The 22941-nt window shown below is 42.5% G+C and overlaps 1 protein-coding gene across 5 annotated transcripts in view; it reads left to right on the top strand.

The window, feature by feature from the left end:
- UNC80 (unc-80 subunit of NALCN channel complex) overlaps window positions 1–22941 on the top strand; it is a 135300-nt gene that overhangs the window by 68706 nt on the left and 43653 nt on the right. For 2 of the 5 annotated variants that reach the window (XM_087734134.1, XM_087734133.1), the window contains exons 27-42: window positions 1653–1856; window positions 3371–3471; window positions 6464–6661; window positions 8787–8894; window positions 9640–9778; window positions 13114–13295; window positions 13654–13785; window positions 14325–14511; window positions 15329–15460; window positions 15988–16131; window positions 17643–17743; window positions 19171–19257; window positions 20054–20237; window positions 20920–21014; window positions 21943–22032; window positions 22433–22534. In XM_087734134.1, the coding sequence (XP_087590260.1) occupies window positions 1653–1856; window positions 3371–3471; window positions 6464–6661; window positions 8787–8894; window positions 9640–9778; window positions 13114–13295; window positions 13654–13785; window positions 14325–14511; window positions 15329–15460; window positions 15988–16131; window positions 17643–17743; window positions 19171–19257; window positions 20054–20237; window positions 20920–21014; window positions 21943–22032; window positions 22433–22534 (2186 nt within the window). The remainder of the gene's footprint in view (window positions 1–1652; window positions 1857–3370; window positions 3472–6463; window positions 6662–8786; window positions 8895–9639; window positions 9779–13113; window positions 13296–13653; window positions 13786–14324; window positions 14512–15328; window positions 15461–15987; window positions 16132–17642; window positions 17744–19170; window positions 19258–20053; window positions 20238–20919; window positions 21015–21942; window positions 22033–22432; window positions 22535–22941) is intronic. The other 3 variants (XM_087734137.1, XM_087734136.1, XM_087734135.1) reach the window with 2 other exon arrangements.

Below are 22941 nucleotides of genomic sequence, written 5' to 3'. Positions count from 1 at the left end.
GTTGTTGTGTGAATGTAACTTAATTTTTCTCGCCTGCAGTGACAGGTTTCTTTATCTCAACCTCTTTGATGAGTACTAATCTGTTTCCTTTCATTTTTTCCGGAGTGTTAAAAACTTTGCTCTCATTGCTCACCCCAGGCGTGGCTTAACAGCTATCCAAAAGCTACGAGTTTACGGTATAGAATCTGCTCCAGGTAGGTCTGAAATACAGACACTAAAGCCAGGTAGATGCAGGGTCTCAGAGGATCATGTGTACTGTTTGCGTGCTAAAATGGGATTCTGCAGACTTCATGAAATGCAGTTACAAGTACTTAAATGGTTTGGCGTTCGGGGGAACTGAGCCACTGTATTGAGGCTGATCTGAACAGAATTCAAGCAGTAGTGATTGCTAAGGAACTCAGCATGGTCACTTGGAGGGAGATTCTCTGGTTACTCAACAGTGATTTGCTCAGCTGATTCATGAGGACTGAGGAGTAGCTCTCAAAACCTCTACAGCTGTCTTCGGCCAGGACGTTAGCCACTGGAAATGGGAGTGGGAATTGGGTTCTGGAGGAATTAGGGGCATTCTCAGGAGTAAAGGTGTGTTTGATTTTTCCTGAAACCAAAATACAATTCTATTAAAATATTTTACTTACCTGTGGTATCCAAAAAACCGTATCCTGTTCATTTTCAACAACACACCAAAAGGTAATCGATCACACGTGGCCTTGCCTGATTAGATCTGCAGTAAAATGACTGAGTGTTGCAACATTTGGACTGACATACTGCCATGTACTGCCTTTGAACTAGAAGGAGAATGAAAGCGCAAACGGTTGGTGCTTTGAACATTGAACCATTTCATGTCTGTGCTCATCAAAAATGCAGAGTGTCAATGGATGTTGTTAATGCCTGAAAGCTGCTGATTTGTCTGAAGGAGAGGATCTACGTGCTCCTGTTTCCTCTAAAGCATTCTAATGATGAAGAGTAACATGCAGAGACACGGATTTATGCAAATCTTACTTCAAAGAAGTCTTGCGTGCTAACCTCATGAAGCAGACTACCCTTCTGCAGTCACACGTGCTGTATGAATAAAAAAATTGATCCTACTGCAGAGCTCAGTGAGGTTTACAGAACCCAGGCCCACAGGAAAATAGGTTTGTCCATGGTGCCTTGTTCATGCTTGGGATTCAGCCATCTGTCCCTAGCAAGAGGTGATTCTGCACTAATGTAAACCCCAGGGGCTGGCAAAGAAAACTGCAATTTACATCCATTGGGCAGATCCTGTTTCCTGGCAGGAATTGATTCAAATTGGTGTGAATCGTAGGTTTTCCTTGTCCATTTTGGGTTTCTGTTAGAGCAGCTGACTCTACTTGCTGGTGGTTGAATGAGGGCTAATTCCAAATACAGACAAGGCCTGAGGTGACGTACCAGGTCTCCAGGAAATGAGGTGCTGAACACATTTCTGTTAAACATCTTTACTGCCTGATTGACAGAGCTGCATTGGCGGTGGCTTTGGAGGGAGCCTCTGGCCCCACATACCTTGGTAGAAGAAAAGATGCTGCAATACAGGCTGGCAGCAAAGGGTCGGGAGGGAGGGGAGGGCCAGGATATCTTTCTTTTTAAATGGGGAAAAATTAAGGGGAAAAAAGTCCTCTTTTATTCTTTCAATACAGTTCCCAGCAGGAAGATCAGGATAGGAGGCTCCCGCTTGCTCCAGATTAAAGGAACCCGCAGTTTCCGGGTGAAGAAGGGGGGTTCCCTTTCCAGCATTCGCCGGGCCGGCAGCCTAAAGAGCACCAAGTTATCACGGCAGGACTCAGAGTCTGAGAATGAGGAGCTGCAGCTGTCCCACAGCAGGGACACTGTCACTGATATAGGTAACTTAGACGAGTGGGTGGAAAGGGAGGGGGCAATAGGCAGGACCTAAACTCTTGATGGGATTGCAGCAGAGCTAGAAATGACGAGAGACCCCCACCCCAACAGGCTAGGAAAGAACCTGGAGTCCTCTTCAGGGAGTGCCCGAACTAGGGCCTGGGAAGAACATGTTTCAAATCCTGGGTGCAGCGTCAGCTCCATGCACAGGCTGTCAATTCAGAGCTCCGTGTTAGAGCATGAACTCTTGGAATGCTGGTGCCTGCCAGCCAAACGCATGCTGTCTTTAGGGGAGCACATGCACGTGTGTATACGCACATACACACCCCCCTAAATAATATGATATAGTGAACACGTGAGATCAAATGGATATATGACATTTTATTGTCCATATTAACAGGTAGGATATATATATATGTACAGACATGCACTTCCTATTCTATGTAGCATATGATGTCATAGGCATGTCATATGACATGTAATATATATATTCCTGTATGTAGAACATAACATGTACATGCTACATACTATATTTCTACATATTGGCATATACATATATTTTTACAGTTTGCAGATGCCTTCCTTAGTCTTCAAAAGATGGATCCCCAGATATTTATATTATGGAAACCAAGTGTGCATCCTGCCTTGAGAAATGCCCATCACAGTTGAACTAAAGGGGCTCCCTCTGCTAGAGCTGTTAACCAAAAACTATGGTTTGGAGACATTTGGAGCTGAAATAATCTCCCAAGCTTAATGGTCATTTTTATGTTGCCCAAAAGATGCTTCCGTAGGTGAACACGGAGAGTGGGATTGCCTGTTTTGTAGACTTTGGCAAGTTATAGTTCACTTAAAGAGGAGAAGGAAAGGATTAAAAAAGTTCATCCCCAGCCATCTCTTAACAGCATTAATGTTAGTATTATAGGAGGCCCATAGGTTACGAAATGGTTAGAGGAAACACAGGGATCGGTGAAGTTCCCGGAGAAACCTCTCCCTTGTCTGAGTTCTTTAGAACTAGTGTGCAAGAATCAGGATTTTTTTCCCCTTTCATCCCCATAAGATTAGCAGCTTCCATGGGCAATTAACAGTGACTTTGCCCATTGGCGTATCCAGTTGGATGCCACTTCTGGTTGGATTTTTGTTGACATTTTTAACCACAGAGCCCAGTCAATGCAGATCACTAAACCAACCATTTGCAGCATCTGAATGGTGCAAAGAATTTGTTTCTGATATTTTTCGTTTACCTTCTCCCCTTCCATTAAAGAAAAAAGTGGGGAGGGAGCAGTGCTTGCTACTGACAAGATAGCCTGTGAGCCGAGTATAAATGGTTCTTGTAATTGTCAAGCCAGCATGATACAAGGATCGGGGAGGGGTGTCCAAACGCAGTCTTTCCAATGTGGCATATTCTGTGTACTCTGGTCCGTTCCCACAAGGCTGGCCTGGCTTACAAGTGCTGTCCCTAGTCTTTAAGCACATAGGGAGCAATAAAAACAACCACCTTTTGGGTATTTTTCTTTTGAAGAAGGGAGCCCTTGGAGCGCGAGTGAACCTAGCATTGAGCCCGAGGTGCTGAGCAACACAGGCACGGAGGAGAACTATCATCGGAACATGTCGTGGCTGCATGTAAGTATGAGTCGCCGGCAGTGCTCTCAAGGATGGCATTTTCAGTAGGAAAACCTTTGTGCTGGCAATAACCAGATCTGTGCTTTCTCCATGTAGCATCAAGGATCCCAAATGTAAGTAAGCTGCGACCTTTGAAAATCATGTTTGCCGTTTCTAAAATGGAGTAAAACCAGAAAGTTTTTGTCTTGCTGCCTCTGTCCATTTCATATATTTAGTTTGTAAGGGAAAAGGGACTCTTTCTCTCTAGGCGTGCAGGGACAGCCATGCTACCTCAGCTGAAAAATACATTTGCTCAGTACCTTATCTCCAGCATGGCTAGTAGTGGGTAGTTCAGGAAGAGTAACAGAATGGGCTACAGTGTGAGCTGGGTCCCAGCTTCTGGGAAATGGCATTTGAGAAGATTCTTGAGCTGGAGGTTCTGTTGTGACCACTATGTTTACTAACTACCAGAACATTTTTCCTCAGGGAGTTTTTCCAGCCCCTTTTTGAGCCAACTTATATATTTTTGTCTCCATTAACTCTATGGCAATGAGCTCAGTTATGTACCTTGTGGGGAAAAAAAATACTTTTGGAACATTTGCTTTGATTCCATTAGATGCATTCTATCACAATGTCTAACCCAACAGGGCCTTGTGTAGTTTCGACTCTACCCAACAGAGAGGGAGTACAACAGTACAAATGTGTTTTGGTCATGCAGGGCCTAGGACATCCATTTTAGTGATCTCTGTACCCATGATTTAGACATGCCAAAAGTCAGTTGGGCAAGTCTACACTGTTCAATCCACTATCCAAGGACTGTATACCTCTACCTCTGTTGCCTCTTGACACTCTGTGATGGTGCAGTATGGTCAGTGTGCCCATGTACACATGCTTTGCAGAAAAGTTGGATTGACTCCCTGTGCACAGATTGATTGTATCCTGCATGTGTGTATGAGGACAGATGCCTTTTGACTTCTCGGTTGCCTTTGGGAAAGACAGCTGCCAATAATGAGTTCATATCTCCCTCGTTCCCCCAAGTATTTCACAGTCTGCTCTCAACTGCCACATTCCTATGGCGTGTGGGCAAGAACAAGATTAATCTATACTGCGATTTCAGAAGCAGTTCTTGATTTGAAAAGCAGTGTTTTTTGGAAGAGTGTGGCAGGGGGGGAACTTGAACGTTATGTCTTCCAAGCTAGTACCTCAATCCCTGGACTACCCCACTTCCCTGTCAGATTTGGAAATTTCAGTGAACTAAACTGAGTATGTTATACATGAGAGTGTGTACTAGGTGATGAATTGCTAGAGGATAAAGGCATCTCCCTAGCCAGCAGCTTAGGATAAATCACGGTGCCTCTGCTCAATGTGGGAGGATGCATGGACTTACAAATACAAGGCATAAACTGCAGGGAACTTGAGATGTTTGTCCCACTTTACATGTGATTAGCCTGCATAGGAAAAAGGAAGATTTGAAAAATCACCTGTTCCACTTAATGCCATGCAAGTACCAATATTGCATGAGAACTTTCTCTTTTTGTTGGAAAGAAGGTGTAGATGGATGGTGACTAAAACTACAGGCAAAACAAAAAACTGCTCTGCTTAATGGTCATGAGAAAACCACTCAGAAGGATCACTGGTTCCAGTTATTTCTATGCATGCACCAGCATTTCCTTTACTTGTCCTTTATGGCAGCCTGGAGTGTGATGTCCTCACTCTATGTCAGTGTACCATAACTACAAGTTATAACAGTGGACCAGAGGCTGGGTAGAAGCTATACAATGCTAATCAGATTTATACCATTTGCATATTGATACCACGCTAGTGGCTTGAGTTATTCCTGATTGACCCCAAAATAACATGAGGCCAGAACAGGGAGGCAAAGACAAGAATCCCACATACGCAGCACAGATTTGTTTTAAATTAAGGTCCTGACTTTTTGGAAGCCTAAATATTTGAGGGTTGAGAGTGATGTGGCTGCCATACTTGAGAGACCCAGCAGGCTGCAGCTGCACAGACAATAAATGGATGGAAAAGGTGGGATAGCCTCTTTCTGGTAGTTCTGGGTATTTCTGCACTAGGTTGTGGGATAAAGAGAAGGATTCCTAAAAGCCAGTTCTGACCTACAGTGTGAATGGCTTGGGGATGCCTGCGTGTTTTCCTCAGAGTGCTGCTAAGCCGCTGGGTTTGTGTGTGACATGAAGACCAATGTACAAAGAGCTGCTGGACTGAGCTCTACTCCTCCAGGAAGAAACCCCCTGAGTTACACCAGAGAGCAGTGACTGAAGTGTAAATTTACCCAAGGCTGTCTTTAATTAATTAGTTTAGGGACTAATAGCAGTGTTGCTGCAGCAAAGCAGGGCTCAGAATAGCTAAATGCCAAAATATTTACTCTGTTTCTTAGTCAGGTTTTACAGCTCCTAGCTGCCATATGGCAACACCACTAGAAATAGTAACTGAGCCAGCTAACATAAAGCTAGGCTGGATGGGCCTACCGAGGCACAGGGAGGGAAGCGTATGCAGAACAACTGGCACAGTTTATTCCTACTTGAGAGTATACTGAGACATTTCCTTTCCCCTTCCTTGAAGGAAACTAACCCCCGAACCTGGTGGGTTTGCAGCTTTAATGATAATTGAGTAGTTGACAATTTCCAGTCTAAGCCCTCATCTCAGAGTGGCGGTACAACAGCTTTTCTGCAAACTGAGAGAATACTGTTTTCCTCAGCCTTAATCTTGCCGCCAGCCAAACATACACATCTACAGCAGCTCTGCCTCTTTGTCTGCTGTAAGACTGATGTTTCTTTAGCCGTGCCTAGCCAGTTCGTAAATCACTTGCAAGTATGGAGCTCTGCACAGACACACAATACCTTTTCAAAAAAAAGCTGTGTCAAGCTTCATGCCTCCCCAGCTAGGCTGTGGAAAAGTTAGTTTGACTGTCCCCATCACTGGCTACCCTGTGCCGTTCTCTGTGTAACTCCCTTTTCTATAGGTAACTATTCTCTTTTTTCTTTTCAAGGTTATGATCCTATTATGCAACCAGCAAAGTTTCATATGTACCCACATTGACTACTGTCACCCACACTGCTACCTCCATCACAGCCGGTCCTGTGCTCGCCTTGTCCGGGCCATCAAACTCCTGTATGGAGACACAGTGGACTCTCTGCGAGAAAACAGCACATTGAACAGTGTGGCAAGAGGCAAAAAGCAAAAGGAAGTGAGTAGATGGAAAAAGCGATGTTTGGGGGTTTGTCAGGCAGGTCATAATTACCTTCAAGGGCTGCATAATGTGCTCAAACAGTTCTTTCATGACAAAATGAACACAGCCCTTCCTAAACACAGATCTGCTGTAAAAAAAAAAAAAACAAAAAAAACCAACAAAAAAACCAACAAAACAAAAAACAACAACAAACCCTATTAAGTCGTTTAGCATTATGGAAGGAACATAATCTGTATTGATTGGGAAGAATCTTATTTGCTGATAAGGTCGTTTAAAAACTTATAACCTGACTTTAATCTTAATGTTCTTTTATGACCTCCACTTATCAGCCCCTGGAGTCCAGTCTCTTTTTTCATGTTTCTTCTCATCCGTTAATAAGAGTCACTCTTGAAATTCTTGCAAAATCTTGCATAATTTCTTTCTTTTAGGTCTGAGCTCTCAGAGCTGTTCCAAGAAGTGTATACATTAGTCTTTAATGTTACAGTCTCTTTAGTGACACACTTTTAATGACCAATTCAGCAGGATATTCAAACAAGATTGCACCTTTTTAGCCATATAAGTGGTGCCTTTGACTTCAGTGGAAATACATTTCTGCTTTCAGTAAAGTGCCTACGCAAGTACCAACTGAATCATGTCAACAGTTGGTTAATACTTTCATATTCCTGACCACAACAGACAGACTACAGTTATTCTGAATACTTGTAATGGCGGAGTCATTCAACTACTTTGCCGTAACATTGAAAACAAAAGTGTGCATGAAACTCTGATCAAGATTTCAGTTGGCTATCATCCCTGTAGGTGGAAAATGAAGGAGCAGGAGACAAGTTCATAATGTTTCTTCATCAACCAGCAGATTGTTTGTTTCCTGTCAAGTCACAAAATCGAAGAGTATTTGTATGGAACAAAGCACAGAGCAGATGAAACAACAGATAATGATTCTTCTTTCCTGGAAACTGTAACCCCCATATATTTCCTCTGACACAGGAAAGTAGTGTATCACACATTTCCTCTACAGAAGGCAGGCTTGAGATGAGCAGCTGGCAGTGTTCATGAAAGGTAGCAAAAGAACACCGTGCATTACTGTGTGCTGTTTCATCTCCAACCATGAATTGCAAGGTAAAGCGATACACATTTCATCATCCATCAAACCATCAAAGCCTTTAAACAACAGCAAGGAAAAAAGAGGTTGGGGGACAATAAGGTTTCCTACAAACACATGCACCGTGTTTGTACAGACCTCACTGCAGGAGAACGATTGATAACTTCTGAATTTTATGTAACAGTAGGCTTTTCATCCCTGTTCCTCATGCTCTGGTATTCTTCAAGTGTTGTCATTCTCTGACTGCATGGGCACCATTTCCACATTTATCTGGGTTTCAGAGGAACCTCCCTTTTACTCTCCCAGCTTGCAGAATGAAAGGCTGGAGGTAGCTGCAATATGCAGACCTGGCTATGTGCTCCATGGGGTTTGTGAGCTCTCTGATAAACGAGGACCCCCATGTTAATCAGCAGGCTACTCGCTTGAGGAGAAGAGTCTGTGGCAACCTAGCATTCTGGGAAAAGTCCCTGGTATTGTGAATAACAAACATAAAAAGGACTTGTCATTATCACTGTCACTGTCAATCTGCTAGGGACAACTCTCAGGCAGGCATGAGCTCAAGTCCTGAAATGTGTTACAGTCACTTATGCTTTCTGAGGAAGAAGAGAAGATAAATGTAGCTGAGAGGAATCAATGTTGTACACACTAAACACCTCTGTGGGTAATTTTTTAGAGGGAAGCTACAGGCTTTTTACCTCTAACCTGCTTAAAGTACTGTTCTCCTGAAATACATGGGTGTGCCACCTGTGAAGATTACACAGAGCATATTCACATTCCTCATTTGGTTTACTAGCTTCTGCCTTAAGCTTTTATTGGGAAAAGCATTGTTGAAAAGAGAAGAAAATTTGATGAGGTATGTATGTCATCTGACTGATACTAGGCCTGTTGCCAGCACAGGCTTTGTGCTACAGCTCTGGAACTAGACAGATTTTAGTGTATGGAAATTCCTCTTGTAGATGATCTCCTCCCTTTCCACATTTTGGGAAATCTAAATGTGAACTCCACTTTTTTTTTTTCTTTCAGTGCTCAGACAAGTCATGCTTGAGAACTCCTTCTCTAAAAAAGAGAGTGATTGATAACAACTTGGAAGGGAAGAAGGACTCTGGAATGTTAAAATACATCAGGCACCAGGTACTGACTAGGCCATGTGCTATTTAGGGAGGCTGATACATACACGTCAGGTTAGACTGCAACAAGAAGGAAAATGTATATGGACCTCTAAGCACATGTGAAGAACTGTTGTTCCTGAATATCAATCAGTTCAGCCCTGCATGTTTTCCCCAGCTGAGTAATGCTAAATTTAAGCCTCTTAAGGTAACCCCATTAAAGAATCCTTTAAACATGTAGCTCCATTAAATTGCAGTCTGCATCTCTGGCTTCCCATAGCAACACATGCATCAAAACCGGTGATACAAAAAATTAAAATTTAAAAAAAAAATTAAAAATCCACAAATGCGTTTAAATACAATCTGTCAGTTTACAGCAATAGTTTTATTTGTTCTTTCTTGTTCAGTGTTCCTGAACAAGCAACAGGCTCTTCACAGGCCTGTTCTTGGCAGTCCGTGAGATTTTCATGAATCTGTATCATTGTTTGTGCACCACCTTGGGAGAGTTTGGCTTTCCTTTTGTCATCTTTATTAGTGTTTTAGGGACATGAGTGACTAGCAACAGACTCAGGGAACTAGCCTGAAAACACTGCTCTTTCAGTGCAGGCTGAAAGCAATGTTCTTATACAGAGCATTATCTGAAATGGCTGAAACTAGAGGTTATCAGTGGGTAATCTGCAGACCAAAACTAGGGTAAAATTACGAAATGTGTTGTTCACTGTGGATAGTTTGCACAGCTCAACTGTAAGGCATGGCTCGTTTTTTTGCAGGTAATGAGCCTCTCCCCTGCACCTTTGTCACTGCTAATCAAGGCAGCTCCTATCCTCACGGAAGAGATGTATGGGGATATCCAGCCAGCAGCATGGGAGCTCCTGCTCAGTGTGGATGAGCACATGGCTGGAGCAGCAGGTAAGAGAATGAAACTACTTAGTATGGCTACCCTGGCTGCACAACTCACAGTAGATCACAGGGCCTTGCAAGACAGCTTTGTAGTGGAGGAGTCTTAATGACACCAAGGGTTTCTTGGGGGCTGTTTGGTTTTCATAGACCTTCATGTGTTTTTGTGCTCTGTACAAAAGAGGTGGTCAGAACTGTCAAGAAGGCAATCTCTCAGACCCTGGCTGTGGTGGATGACTAGAGAGCATCAAAATTAGTTCCTCTGTTTAGCTGTGTTTCTAAGCAAAGGAAACACAGTGATTTAATCTGTCCAGAGTTTACTGAAGTATTTTGTATGTTGCCTCATGGAAATTGTTAGTACCAGTTGAGGGCTGCTACAAAAACTGAGAAAGGGGGTGAGAGTGGAACTGTCATAGCTTCTCTTCTGTACTGAAAGGAAAACTCTCATGTCGTATGGAGACATCAGCATTGATCAATAAGTAGTCTTATGGTATGGTATTTATCTAAATTTTCCATTTTGTCTTGGTATTAAATTGTGCAGGTGACATTTGCTGATAACACATAGTTGAGACGCATCTTTAAGACAGAAGAAGATTAAAACATCCTATACCTGTTAGAGTATTACCTTGAAAAAGGAATTCCAGACATGGGATGAATTTATTACTACAAAGTGTGACATTATATCCTTGCAAACTAATAAGAAGAATTGTTCTATTATGAGCTTGGATCTTCTCACATGGAACTGATATAGAATTCAGCTGTGGAAACAATAAATACAGTCAGGATGTGTCAGAATTATTTCATTAGAGATTCAAAGTATTAACGCTGTTGTAAAGCACATTGTACAGTTACCTAGAACACAGCACATCCATGCACAATTCTGGTCACTGAAGAAAGAGACATTAACATGGGACAGGTACAATGAAAGACTGTTAGGACAGGAGGCAGAATGAAGAGCCTATATGAAGAGGGCGTTTCTTTAATGGATTCAGGTGAAGACTGAGAGGGGATACTGTTGCTCTCCATAAATATAGCAGACCAGGCAAAGAGGTAGAATTCTTTAAGCCGTGGTAGCATAAAGATGAGTATCAACTTTTTTTGACTTCTTTCACCTGGAAAACAGAAGATTTCTACCCACCAGAAAAGAGAGAAAATGCACTTAGATTTAAGAGTTTGTGAAAGGGATTAGATGTTGTGACTCAGGAGGTCCTTTCTAGTCTTATTGTCCTGTCAAAACACTCATAGCTGGCGTGTACTAATGCAGATGTTCAGAAATCATGAGCCACAACCCTAGAAATTGTGAACATCCCTCACACACAACACACATTGCTTAACTAAAGCATAAAGTAAAGCAATCAAATTTGTTTGTAAGCCAGTCTCCCACAACTTTCAAATTCTACCTTTCTGCTCCCCTAGCACCCAAGGAAATGGCTTAAAGATTGCCATCTTCCCCAGATTTGTGCACCTAAGGGAGCCAACCCAGGTGTTCTTACACTGAAGATTAAATTACAGGCATTTTTATCAAATGCTGCTAACAATGCAAGAATTTTGAAGTGCTCCTCAGACATTGCTCCCCTTTTCATCACACTTCAATCTAGCTTACCAGTCCTTCATTTTCCACAGCTGGCAATGAATTCCACCCTGAAGTGCATTGTTTGACTCCACATCTCATGTTCTTCCTGCTTCTCTCTGTTTCCATCTGTTCCACCAGTGCACAGTGCACTTCTTCAGCCCAAAAGTCTTCTCTGTGCTCTCCTCCTTTGCCTTTCCCAGGCCAATGTGCAGACAGGAAGAGAAAGGAGCAAAATAAAGACAAATAAACTGCCTGAAACTGCACTCCCTTCAAGTCCCTTTCTGGGGGAATAATTTTGGATACTCTTTCTGTCTTACAAAAAACTTACCATGGCTCACAGGGAAGGGAACAAAGCTTTGGCACTCTTCCTGAGGAGTGCCAGCTGGCTGCTCCTCCAAAGCAGCCTCTGAGATACATCTTCCTCCTTCTCCCCTTCCTGAAGGGAGGATTAAAATCCATTTGAGGGCCTGTAGTAGCTTTTTTAGTAGCGAGTGATTTCAGCTCCAGCATAAATTACATTCATCAGTGTCAAAACCTGAAAACTCATAATGTTGCTATCCACAAGCTCGATAAAAAGAACTCGTGTGTTAGTGTACGACAGCACCATCTACTGACCTCTTCCAAGGCTGTATTTCTTTTTTTGGTTACTTCAGTATGAGCTCACACTTTTAAATCAGTCCTACTAAGACTTGACATAGTTACATTGAAAACAACAAAAAGTAGAAAATTCTCTGAGCTGGTGAAAGAGCAGGGTCCCTACAGATTTGGAGCAGGAACAGGAACCTTTGCATTGCAAGGCAGGACCTAGGCAGTCAAAGAGCAGCCTTGTTTTCCTGCAGATGTTCAAGCCGCCTCCCACCAGCACAGTTCTCATGCCTGGCACCTTCTGAATAAGTGTTGAGGCAAACACGATGGCAAATGTCCTGTTTCTACTGTGGAGGAACAGCCACCAAATCTAAAGAAATTTGTCTCCAGTGATCTGTGGTGAGCTACTGGGCAAAGAAGCCATGGACTCTCTGACACCCACAGCAACACTCTTCTCCCTCCTTTTGTTTCCTGCTCAATGCCCCTCAGATACCCATCTAAATTAATTGGCCTCCATTGGTCTGGAGTTGGACTATGTTTATATTCAAATATGCTCTAATGAAACAACTGTGGGCCAGCTCAACTTCTACTGTGGTGTTTTCCATTGTGATCTGGTCCTTTGACTCTCAATTCATAGCAACTCCATTTTCTCTTGGAAGCAGATTGTGACCATTGCATGGTGCCCATTTAACTAAGAACCTTTCTTCTTGGTTTTATCCATGAAAATAGACCGGTGAGACATCTACTGGGGCCCTGCCTCCTGCTCTGAGGGGAAGGCTGAGCTTCTGTAAAACCAGCCTTTACTAATCATCACAGAAATCACTTGGAAGTGGAATCTTTGAAAGAAAAACTTAATTAGTCCTGTTACTTCAAGAGGTGCTTCTTATTTTAAACCAGTCATGACTGAGATTTTAGTGAGAAGAGCAAAACTGCGTTTTATTTTAAAAGCAGGTTTTCCAGAACCTTTTACAAGCATCACTCGTAACGCTGTGTGGCTCCAAAAGGTGGAATCACACGTGCTTGGTTTCATGAAGCAGTGCAATTTTCACTAGGTGTGGTAGACTGCTGATCTCATTTTTGGAGCCAAGATTAGGTTTCTTTTGGTGGGGGTTTGTACAGCCACAGTTTTTCTCTGCCAAGTAAACACATTATTAAGGAAAAGAGATGATCAGATGTTCTCTCCCTGCAGCTGCTATGTTCCTGTTGTGTGCTGTGAAAGTGCCAGATGCCGTTTCTGACATGCTGATGTCCGAGTTTCATCACCCAGAGACAGTGCAAAGACTGAATGCCATTCTCAAATTTCACACGCTCTGGAGGTTTAGGTATCAAGTCTGGCCAAGGATGGAAGAGGGAGCACAGCAGATCTTTAAGGTAGATGATAGGACACATGAAACACAGCCTGCCTTGTGAGATAGATGTGTAACAACACGCTGCCATGACATAGCCTGAAAATCTGTTTAGAGAAAAAAAATGGTTGTGTAAGTCACACTAGTGGGGGAGGTGATGTGTAGAACTCCTGTATAAAATGGGGAGAGTGTAACGGGGGCATGGCCAGGAAAAACATCAGAGAAAGAAAGAATTCTGTGTCATATATGGTGTTACAGTGTAGTGAGATACGGAGTTGGGAAAAATTTGCAGAGGTAATTAATGTCTTGGGTACCTGTTTAATTAGCAGTACTGACATTAATAATGGTCTACTGTAACAAAATGTCTTTCATGTTTTTGTTAGATACCTCCTCCAAGTATAAACTTCACTCTGCCTTCTCCTGTCCTGGGGATGCCATCTGTGCCAATGTTTGATCCCCCCTGGGTCCCTCAGTGCAGCGGGAGTGTGCAAGATCCTATAAATGAAGATCAGTCGGTACGTAGAGACATCGTGAGAGTAAGCACTGGTTTTATTCTGCAGCGGCATGGGGGAAGCTAAAGCCAAAAGATGTGGGCTAAACTCTGAGTTTTCTTGTCTTCCTCAGCTAGGAAAAGTCTAGTACGCTGTCTGTGTAGGGCACACAGAATTTTCTACATGGGCATAAGGCTTTTCTGTTTGTTCACTGAGGTACTGTACTGCATATCATATCCCTGTGAGAGACAGTAACTCAGATCTCGGGAGCACACAGCTGTTCTCTCTCCAAGAGAATATTAGTTCACTTGAACTGTGTGACAGACTCTTTTCTCTGTGCTGGTTCATGTGGTGTCTCTTGGGAGAAGTTTGCACCAAGGTTTATTGTAGACATAGCTCCAAGAGGAGTCTCCTGGTGAATCTCTGCTCAGCTAGCACTAGTCTAATTTGTATTTAGAAACTGAGTTGCTGTATGTCACTAGAGGTGTCTGGCAGAAAATGCAGGATGTGTGCCTCTTAACTAACAGCTTCAAGCTGTGTTTCTTCTCTTTTTTTTCTGACAGAAGTCATTTTCAGCCAGAGCTGTGTCACGTTCCCATCAGCGAGCAGAGCACATCCTGAAGAACCTGCAGCAGGAGGAAGAGAAGAAGCGCCTGGGCCGGGAAGCCAGTCTCATCACTGCCATCCCCATAACTCAGGAGGCCTGCTACGAGCCAACCTGCACACCAAGCTCAGAGCAGGAAGAAGAAGGTGTGCTCCAGGGCCAGGAACTGCATTCCAGGAACCTGAGAGCACCTGCCACCAACACAGACCACTGCTTAGGGGTGTGATGTCCAGGAGCATTGATTGTTAGTGTTAGGAAAGTTCCTGCTTTGGTGTGCTCAGGAATTAAATTTGTCTTTCCTAACTTTAACCCTTTAATAATTAAAGGGTGGGAGGAATCACCCTTTGGCACTATCTGTCTTAAGACACATAGCTTAGGATAGGCTGAATTGTCCCTGGCGTTTTCTACCTTTGCAGTGACTAGTGGGAGAACCTAGATGACAGCTCAACCTCAGTACCAAAATTTCAGATGGCCAAAGTTACATGACATGAGTCATGAAAAGCTTAGTCTTTGAATGGGGATTTTCATTGGTCCAGGCTAACAGAGCACAAAGATTTCATTAAAGGCATTCCAAGGTATGTGCCATTAAGTGAGTACAGTGATTTTCAGATCTAAACATACATTGGGAAATTTGTGAGCAGAAATCCCAGTTCTTAGGAAAAACTAAGCACCAACAACCATGATGGTTAACAGGATGTAGATGAAAAGAAGTATAGAGCCAATTCAGTTACAACGTGACTCACCAAAGCACTGAACACTCTTATGGAACAATGCTCTGCTGTTTCCCAAAGCACGGGCAAATTACCTACCTAACCGATCTTTATAGATTTTAAATTGCACCTTTTGAGTGTTACCTGACTTGAACTTTCAATGTTCCAATTTGGTTGTAAGTGCTGTCCTTCAGAAAGTTCCCTAAAGTCTGTCAGTTGGATCTGGACTGACATTTCCCATTCTCTTTGTCAGTAGAAGAAGTTGCCAACCTGGCCTCCCGCCGTCTCTCTGTGAGTCCTTCCTGCACCTCCAGTACATCTCATAGGAACTATTCTTTCCGCCGTGGCTCTGTCTGGTCAGTGCGGTCAGCAGTCAGTGCAGAAGGTGGGTTGACTTCGCTTTGGAGTATCCTTTCCTAGGATTTCATTCACTGGAAGCCTTTCCTATTCATCCATAAAGCTGGTGGCATTTTCTTTTGCTGAATGTATTCCCAAGCTTAAGCCACTTTGTAATAAATTACTGCCCTGCATTATTTTATTTGCTCCCGCTGTCACAATGTCTTCCCTTACGTCTCATGTTTCACTTACAGAGTAGTGCCATGGGGAGCACTCTGGCTGAAAAATGGTAATGAAATGGGATTTCATCAAAAAGAAAATGGGTTCCATACAAGAAGAGAAATGTAAATTGAAAAAGCATATATATACAATGAAAATTCTTGATCAAGAAGTTGGCTGGAGGCTCAGTTTCTTCTTGGAGATAGCAGTAAACCTACCATGCTTGCACAGTGATCAGACAACCTACCATTTTGTTCTGTTTGTACAGCACCTAACATAAATGTTTATCTTAACCTGCCTGGATAATACCATGGCTTATTCACTAACACTCACCTTCTACTCTTCTTACTGCTCCAGATGAAGAACACACTACAGAGCATACTCCAAACCATCATGTGCCACAACCACCTCAAGCTGTGTTTCCAGCCTGCATCTGTGCAGCAGTGCTCCCCATTGTCCATTTGATGGAAGATGGAGAAGTCCGGGAGGATGGAGTAGCTGGTACTGACCTAGATTAAACTTCACGTGATTCTTGCTCAAGGGTGGCAGAACCTGCCAGCACTTTGAACAATGGCTTACATTTGTTAGGTGCCATAACTAAAGTGGAAAAGAGGTGTAACACAACCTTGTATTCACAGTTCATGTTTCCTAGAAGTAGTATGTGCTATATATTGTTATGACTATATATGTTTGTTAAAAAGCATATGAATAATCTGTTAAATCTTCACAAGCTATTTGAAAGTAGATTCACAATAGAAATGTGGCTTAGTAGGGTTTTTCCTTGTTTTCTCCATTGTGTTTGGTTTTGAGGGTTTTTTGCTCTTTTGGGGCCCTAAAAAAGCCCCCAGTTCAAGAAAGATGTTGAGGAGCTGGAAGGGGTCTAGTGAGGGGATACCAGAATGGTAAGAGGCCTAAAACAGGTGTTCTGTGAGAAGTGATTGCAGAAGCTGGGCTTGTTTGGTGTGATGAAAAGGAAACAAAGAGTTAGAGGAACTCTAACTTAGAGGTTGCAACTTGGGAGGTTCAGGTTAGAAATTTGGAAGGAACTTCATAACCAGGATCATAGTGCAGTCTCCATGGATTCCCCATCCACAGCAGTTATCAAGACTTGGCTAGTCAAAGCCATGGCTGACATAATCTGGTGTTGGTGACAGTCCTGCTCCAAGCAGGGCTTGGACTAGAGACCTCCAGAGGTCTATTCCCACCAACATTTCTTTGATACTATGACAAACAGAAAGCCACCTATACACAGCTTGAACATTTTGTTTCTGGTCTGTGATGTATTTGTAAAGTAATAATGCATTTTTTCTGTATTTGTTTCTCTAAAATGTTTATAGATGGTGGACTGTTGCCTCTCCTTCCTTTCTCATCACTCATCATGTCAGCTGACTGCACGTTTAACTTTCTGTTACATTTTGTATTCAGTTTTGGGTGGGTGTAGTCAGCCACCTAAATAATGTATGTGTCATTTTGTGATCAGGGGCTGAATACTGAAAAAAAAAAAAAAAAAAAAAGAATAATTCTCTGTTGTTGTTAGTCTTCACAGGATTGCAATTAATTACACTTTGGGGAGTTGATCAACACAATTCCCTGCTGACTATCTAATACTGTTCACCTATACCAGATAAAATCACGCAATGAATCACCATGAAATTTAACTTCTATGCATAAACAAAAAAGTATATGAATTTATGGTTTTTTTAATTGCCAGATTTTTCCATCTGGAGTTGTGAATCTAAATAGTTACTTCTTTATTATTCCTCTGACTACAGTGGTGAAGTGCTTCCTACTATATCACCAGTAGCTAGGGAATGTTCAAATATTAGACCTATTATTGCTTGTGATGACTGCACTGGTGACCAGGAATCCTAGTGCCTCATAGAGGCTCCTGTGTGTTTCACTACAAAAATGACAATTGTGGTAGACGGTTAGGAACTTTTGTGTCTAAGTGTACCAGTTCAAGGCTTTTCCAAGGGAGACGGTTTTGACCTTGTTTTCTTTCTCTTTTACAGTAAGCGCTGTTGCTCAGCAAGTCCTGTGGAACTGCTTAATTGAAGACCCCTCTACAGTTTTGCGCCATTTCCTTGAAAAGCTCACAATCAGCAACCGACAGGTAAACTCTTCCTCTCCCCAGTGGGTGTATGTAGTGCTTAGAGCAGGGGAGCACAGCTGCAAGCAGAATCACTCTGTGGGCATCACTGGAGAAGAACATTTGCTATTATAACATAGCTCAAAGTCTTTTAGGCCATATCATCACTTGGCTTCAATCTCTGTCCACCAATGTAAATGGGATATAGCTGATTTACCACCACGAAGGATCTGACTTGCTCTAAGCCAAGCTTTGAACAACTGCTTAGTGAAGCACAACCCTTTCTGTCTAGCACAGGCAATATTGCCTCACCCATGCCACTCTGTTCAGCTTTCTCTGAAAGACAGGGGTGGCCTTGTCTCTCCCTGGCTTATTAGACTGTTTTCTAGTGCCATGGCTAAGCTTTATGGAAGAAAGGCATACCAGTTCTGACTGGATGAAAGGCAGTGAGACTCTCCATACCACTTTCTCAACTGCCATTCAGTGTACAATATCAGTAATATCACTGTCCTCACCTTCCAAGCCACCACCTAAGAACTACACCTCAAGAAAGACCAGGAAAGGTTGCTTTTTGGTTCCTTGAGTAATCAGGTCTCAGTGGCCTCACTACTCCTGAGACTTCTTAGCCATAGTCCCCAAACCTTCCATTTAAGTTCAGAGGGTCGGTTCTATTTGTTAAGCACCTTTGAGAAGGAAGTTATATGCTGTCCAGCCTCAGCTGCCTCTGAGTAAGCATAGTCTGCTGTTTTACTCTCTCTTCATAAGCCTCCTACAACCATGAGTACAGAACACAGAGAACAAGTGTATTTCCTTGGAAGATTTCAGCAGATGTATCATTGGCATGGGTTGTCCTATGCATATTCATGACCCTAACACTAGCTCAAATCTGCTGTGGGTTACGAGGATGAGGGCCATAGAAGAAATTTATGATACGGTCTGTCTGTCCTTAGCTGACAGTGAGATTCCTTCCCCTCTACACCCCCTTCCCACCTTAAAAAATGTATTAGTCTACATTTAAAGCAGGCAGCCTCTAAAGGAAGAAAAGTTAGATTCTACCCCCACCTCCTACCCAGCAGCCACAGCTATTGAGTTGAGCTGAGCTAGATTTCACAGATCATCTAGGGAGTCATTTGTTGTGATAAGCAACACAGGGATTATCACAGGGAGAGGAATGCAGAATCAGGATGCTCCAGTCAGTACAAATTGCAATAGGAGGTATTGGCCCCTGTCAGATAAAAAAAGACAGACATTGATCTGGGTGCTGTGTCCTGGGCTTTATTTTGGGAAATGTGGGAGCAGTCACAAGCATATAGTTCTACTTCATGCACCAAGAGACAGAGCTGAACAAGGGAGTATGGAAAAATGGGAAGAAACAAAACCAGTAAGGACAAAAGGGAGAAATCTGCTCTTCATTTTGTGAGGGAAAGAAAAAACATTTGCTCTTCTTACAGGATGAGCTGATGTATATGTTAAGGAAGCTTTTGTTGAACATTGGAGACTTCCCTGCCCAGACATCTCATATCCTCTTTAACTACTTGGTGAGTAGCTTGTGGGTCCACTGTGCAGCCCAGAATCTCACCTCTGCTTGTATGTGTCCTAAGAAGTTAATGTCACAATCTGCAAGGAAACAAATGCTCTTAACTTTTCCTTTATACCTCACACCTGCTTCTGGCTGTGGGTGCAAGTCACCAGGCTTAGACCAGCCTTTCATTCCTTCTAGGAATAGGAAAAGGAACCTTTAACTTTTTATTAAGCTCCAAAGCAACCTGTCATGGATTTCTGAATTGAACCACAGACAATGAGTTGCAGACCAATAGAAGGATCCCAGTGCCAGAAACCTGTAATTATTTTACTTAATTTTGATTCAGAAAGTGCAAATCTAGTAGCTTCTTTCTAGATTGTGGAAAATGCATTTGCTACAGTTCTTTCAGTTAGAAGATGAAAAAACAGACAAGATGTATGCTACTCCAGGAGCCTTCTGTTATTTGTGAGTTGTCTGTCTGGCAGCACATCAGAGCAGAAGGCATAGGAATTCTCTTACTGCAGAGGTCCTCCCTTTTCCTCATCCCTCTTCCTCATCTTTTCCTCATGGCTCTTAAGGCTGGGCTGTAACAGTACTTTTTGCCCTCACTCCTCATCCTCTCTAGAAAAAGGAAGAATAGTACAGGCAAATTGTTCTGTAGTATGTATAAACTTTCAAGATGCAAGTTTAATGAGTTTATCCCTCTGACTGAAGAAAGGTAGGAGAAAAATATTGTTGTTCTGTGTTTATACTATGCTCTGCACAGTTAAGAGTGTGCATAACCTGATATTCCTCTTACTTATTACCTGCAGGTAGGACTGATCATGTATTTTGTACGCACTCCATGTGAATGGGGCATGGATGCCATTTCTGCCACACTTACCTTCCTTTGGGAAGTGGTGGGTTATGTAGAAGGACTGTTCTTCAAGGATCTCAAACAGACTATGAAGAAGGAACAATGTGAAGTGAAGCTGCTGGTGACTGCCTCAATGCCAGGTATAAGAAATGAGTCTTTAAATCTACTTCATTTCCAAGTTCATGACCCCCTCTACCAAAAGGAGATCCATCAGAACTGGATCAGAAAAGGACCCGCTACAAATGGCTGCATCTTCTAAGTCAATTTTCCTTCAGTTGAGGATTCAGTCAGTAAATTCCACCTTTAATTCCCTGAGATTCAGAAAGCCATTCTAAGAGCTCTAAAAGAAGCAAACAGAAAGTGAATTAGAACAGTCTTTTCAACCCAGAGCTTTGTACCTGTTGGGCTGTGAAAGGCTGGTAGGATGATCATCATAAGACTGTACCATTCAGACCCAGTCTGATTTCATGCAACCTCTCATTTCAGTCTTCAGAGAGCCCAAGAAGAGCATGCTGTGAGCCTAGGACATCACAAGTCAGCCAAGAGCTATCTTGCTGAAAAACACATTTGACCTTTTAGGTTTGTTCCTTCCTCAGAGTGACGGTTGCTGCTAAAGCCAGCTCAATCCTTTAGGAACAGGTTGATTTCTCATTAACTATAGAAGCATGAGACTATGCTAACACTACATAATGGATTCCAGGCAGGACCGACATTGTCTGTCTGCCCAGGAATGAATTTTAACTACCACTTTTCCTCCACAGGCAGTCTTTTGAAATTGAGTTAAAGAGGCCAGGGACAATGTAACTGCTTTTCTTCCTTTAGGCACAAAAACCCTTGTCGTGCATGGACAGAATGAGTGTGACATCCCAACTCAGTTACCAGTCCATGAGGACACACAGTTTGAGGCTCTTCTGAAGGTAGGAGTGAGTTTTTGAACAGGACAAACTGCTTAATAGTACATTTACCTGCCACACCTGTATGCAAACAATACATGCTGCCTGATCATCCTTTTTCAGTGTGGGAGGGAGAAGTCTTGCTGTAACAGCCATTTCTGTCTCTGTATGAGGAGAGCTTGGTTGCAAGAAACAGGATCTCATATTAAAGATAATAGAAATGCCCTGACCTCACAGACAGCCAGAACCCCACAAACGCAACTACATTTAAAGACACTGGAGTTTGTTGGGTATTTGCTGTATACTATCCTTTGGATAAATATATAAACCACTTAAATGTTTGGTTTTATCAACACTAAAGAATAGACAGAATGATCAAGATCAGAGCGGAAATGATGGTTCAGTAGCCACGATGGTATCTTGGGACCTGGGAGATGTGAGGTCAGTTCCTCCTCCTCCTGCCAAAGATTTCCTGGATGGCCTTAAGGGAGCCACATAGGAAACAGATTTGTAAAAGCTTTCAGTTTGTCCAACTATGTTAAATTTTAATGGGAATCACACATCTCAGTCCTTTAAAGGAACTGAACTTTAGTGTCTCTGTACATCACCTATCACTAAAGCTTGATAAATACATAGTATGGAAATGGAAGCTGCAATACCCATGTGGCTCTCATAGCCAGGCAAATATGTGCGATGTGAAGACATCGAAATAAGTAATATCAGTCTTCAGGACTGTGATATCAGCATGCCTTGATTATCACAAACATATTCATATACTTTATGATTAAAAAAAGAAATTAAGACTTAATGCCAAAAGAGTGTACCAGCCTGACTGAGGCATGCAGGTTTGTGCCTTTATACATTATTAGCTGGATATTCTTCTTTTGGATGTTGTGGTCTTTGTACAAGACAGCTAATAAGTAACAGGATGTTTTTCTTTTTTCCTCTTCAGGAGTGTTTGGAGTTTTTTAACATACCTGAAACGCAGTCTTCTCATTACTTTTTAATGGATAAGCGATGGAATCTTATTCATTACAACAAGGTAAGGCAAAGGTCAGGTCCAGATGACTTTATTCTTTCCATCTCGTCCACTTTTAAACATTGGGGTTGTCTAAAGGAGAACAAGCAGCCCATAAACAGACAGAATTCTGTCCTGTGGGCACCACATCTTGGGTGTTTAGTTATGTGTGGTGAAAGATTGGAGTTTGACAGAATAAGGAAGAAGCAGAAGTGGAGTCCCTTGCTCTTAAGTCACTAACGTCTAGCTTTCTTAGAAAAGAGCGAATTTCTTTTCTGTTTATGCTCTTCCATGATGCCTGACACTGTCTGAAAGCCTACCCAAAAGCTTCAGAAAGGGCTAAAGGGCCTTTTATTCAGTTCTGTTGAGCGATGCTGTTAACGATTGCATTTGTTTAAAATACACTTGTTTCCTTTCCTGGCAGACCTACGTCCGTGACATTTATCCTTTCCGGAGGTCAGTTTCTCCCCAGCTCAACCTGGTGCAGATGCATCCAGAAAAAGGTCAAGAGCTCATTCAGAAGCAGGTATCTTACTGTTACTAAACACTTCTGCCCAGAATCAAACCCTGTAATTAAACCTTTTTTTTTTTCTCTCCTTTAAAGGCCTTCACTCATGCTGCATGCAGCTAGAGAGCTTTGCTGGAGAAGTAGCAATTGGCATGAAACCTGCCCTGGTGCCATTGGACAGGTGTATGGTATTTTAAGAAGGGTCAAAGAATGCAATGTGGATTCCTTCCTGCTCTCTCCAGCCAGCTTCTTTTTGGCAGATCATTTTGCATTCTCCTACACTTGGCCAGAAGAGCTTCAGTTGCGTCAGCTTCAAAAGTTGCTTATTCCTTTCTTTATCATGATCTCTGGCTCTTTAGGAACCCATTTAAGACTTTTTCTTGTCAAGTCTGTCTGGCTGTGGAGCAGGAATTATCTGTTCTACC

Source organism: Nipponia nippon, unplaced genomic scaffold, assembly GCF_047370975.1.
Source record: "Nipponia nippon isolate SJK-2023a ecotype South Korea unplaced genomic scaffold, ASM4737097v1 scaffold_5, whole genome shotgun sequence".
Taxonomy (NCBI): Eukaryota; Metazoa; Chordata; class Aves; order Pelecaniformes; family Threskiornithidae; genus Nipponia; species Nipponia nippon.
This window is presented reverse-complemented; position numbering and strand designations above follow the sequence as displayed.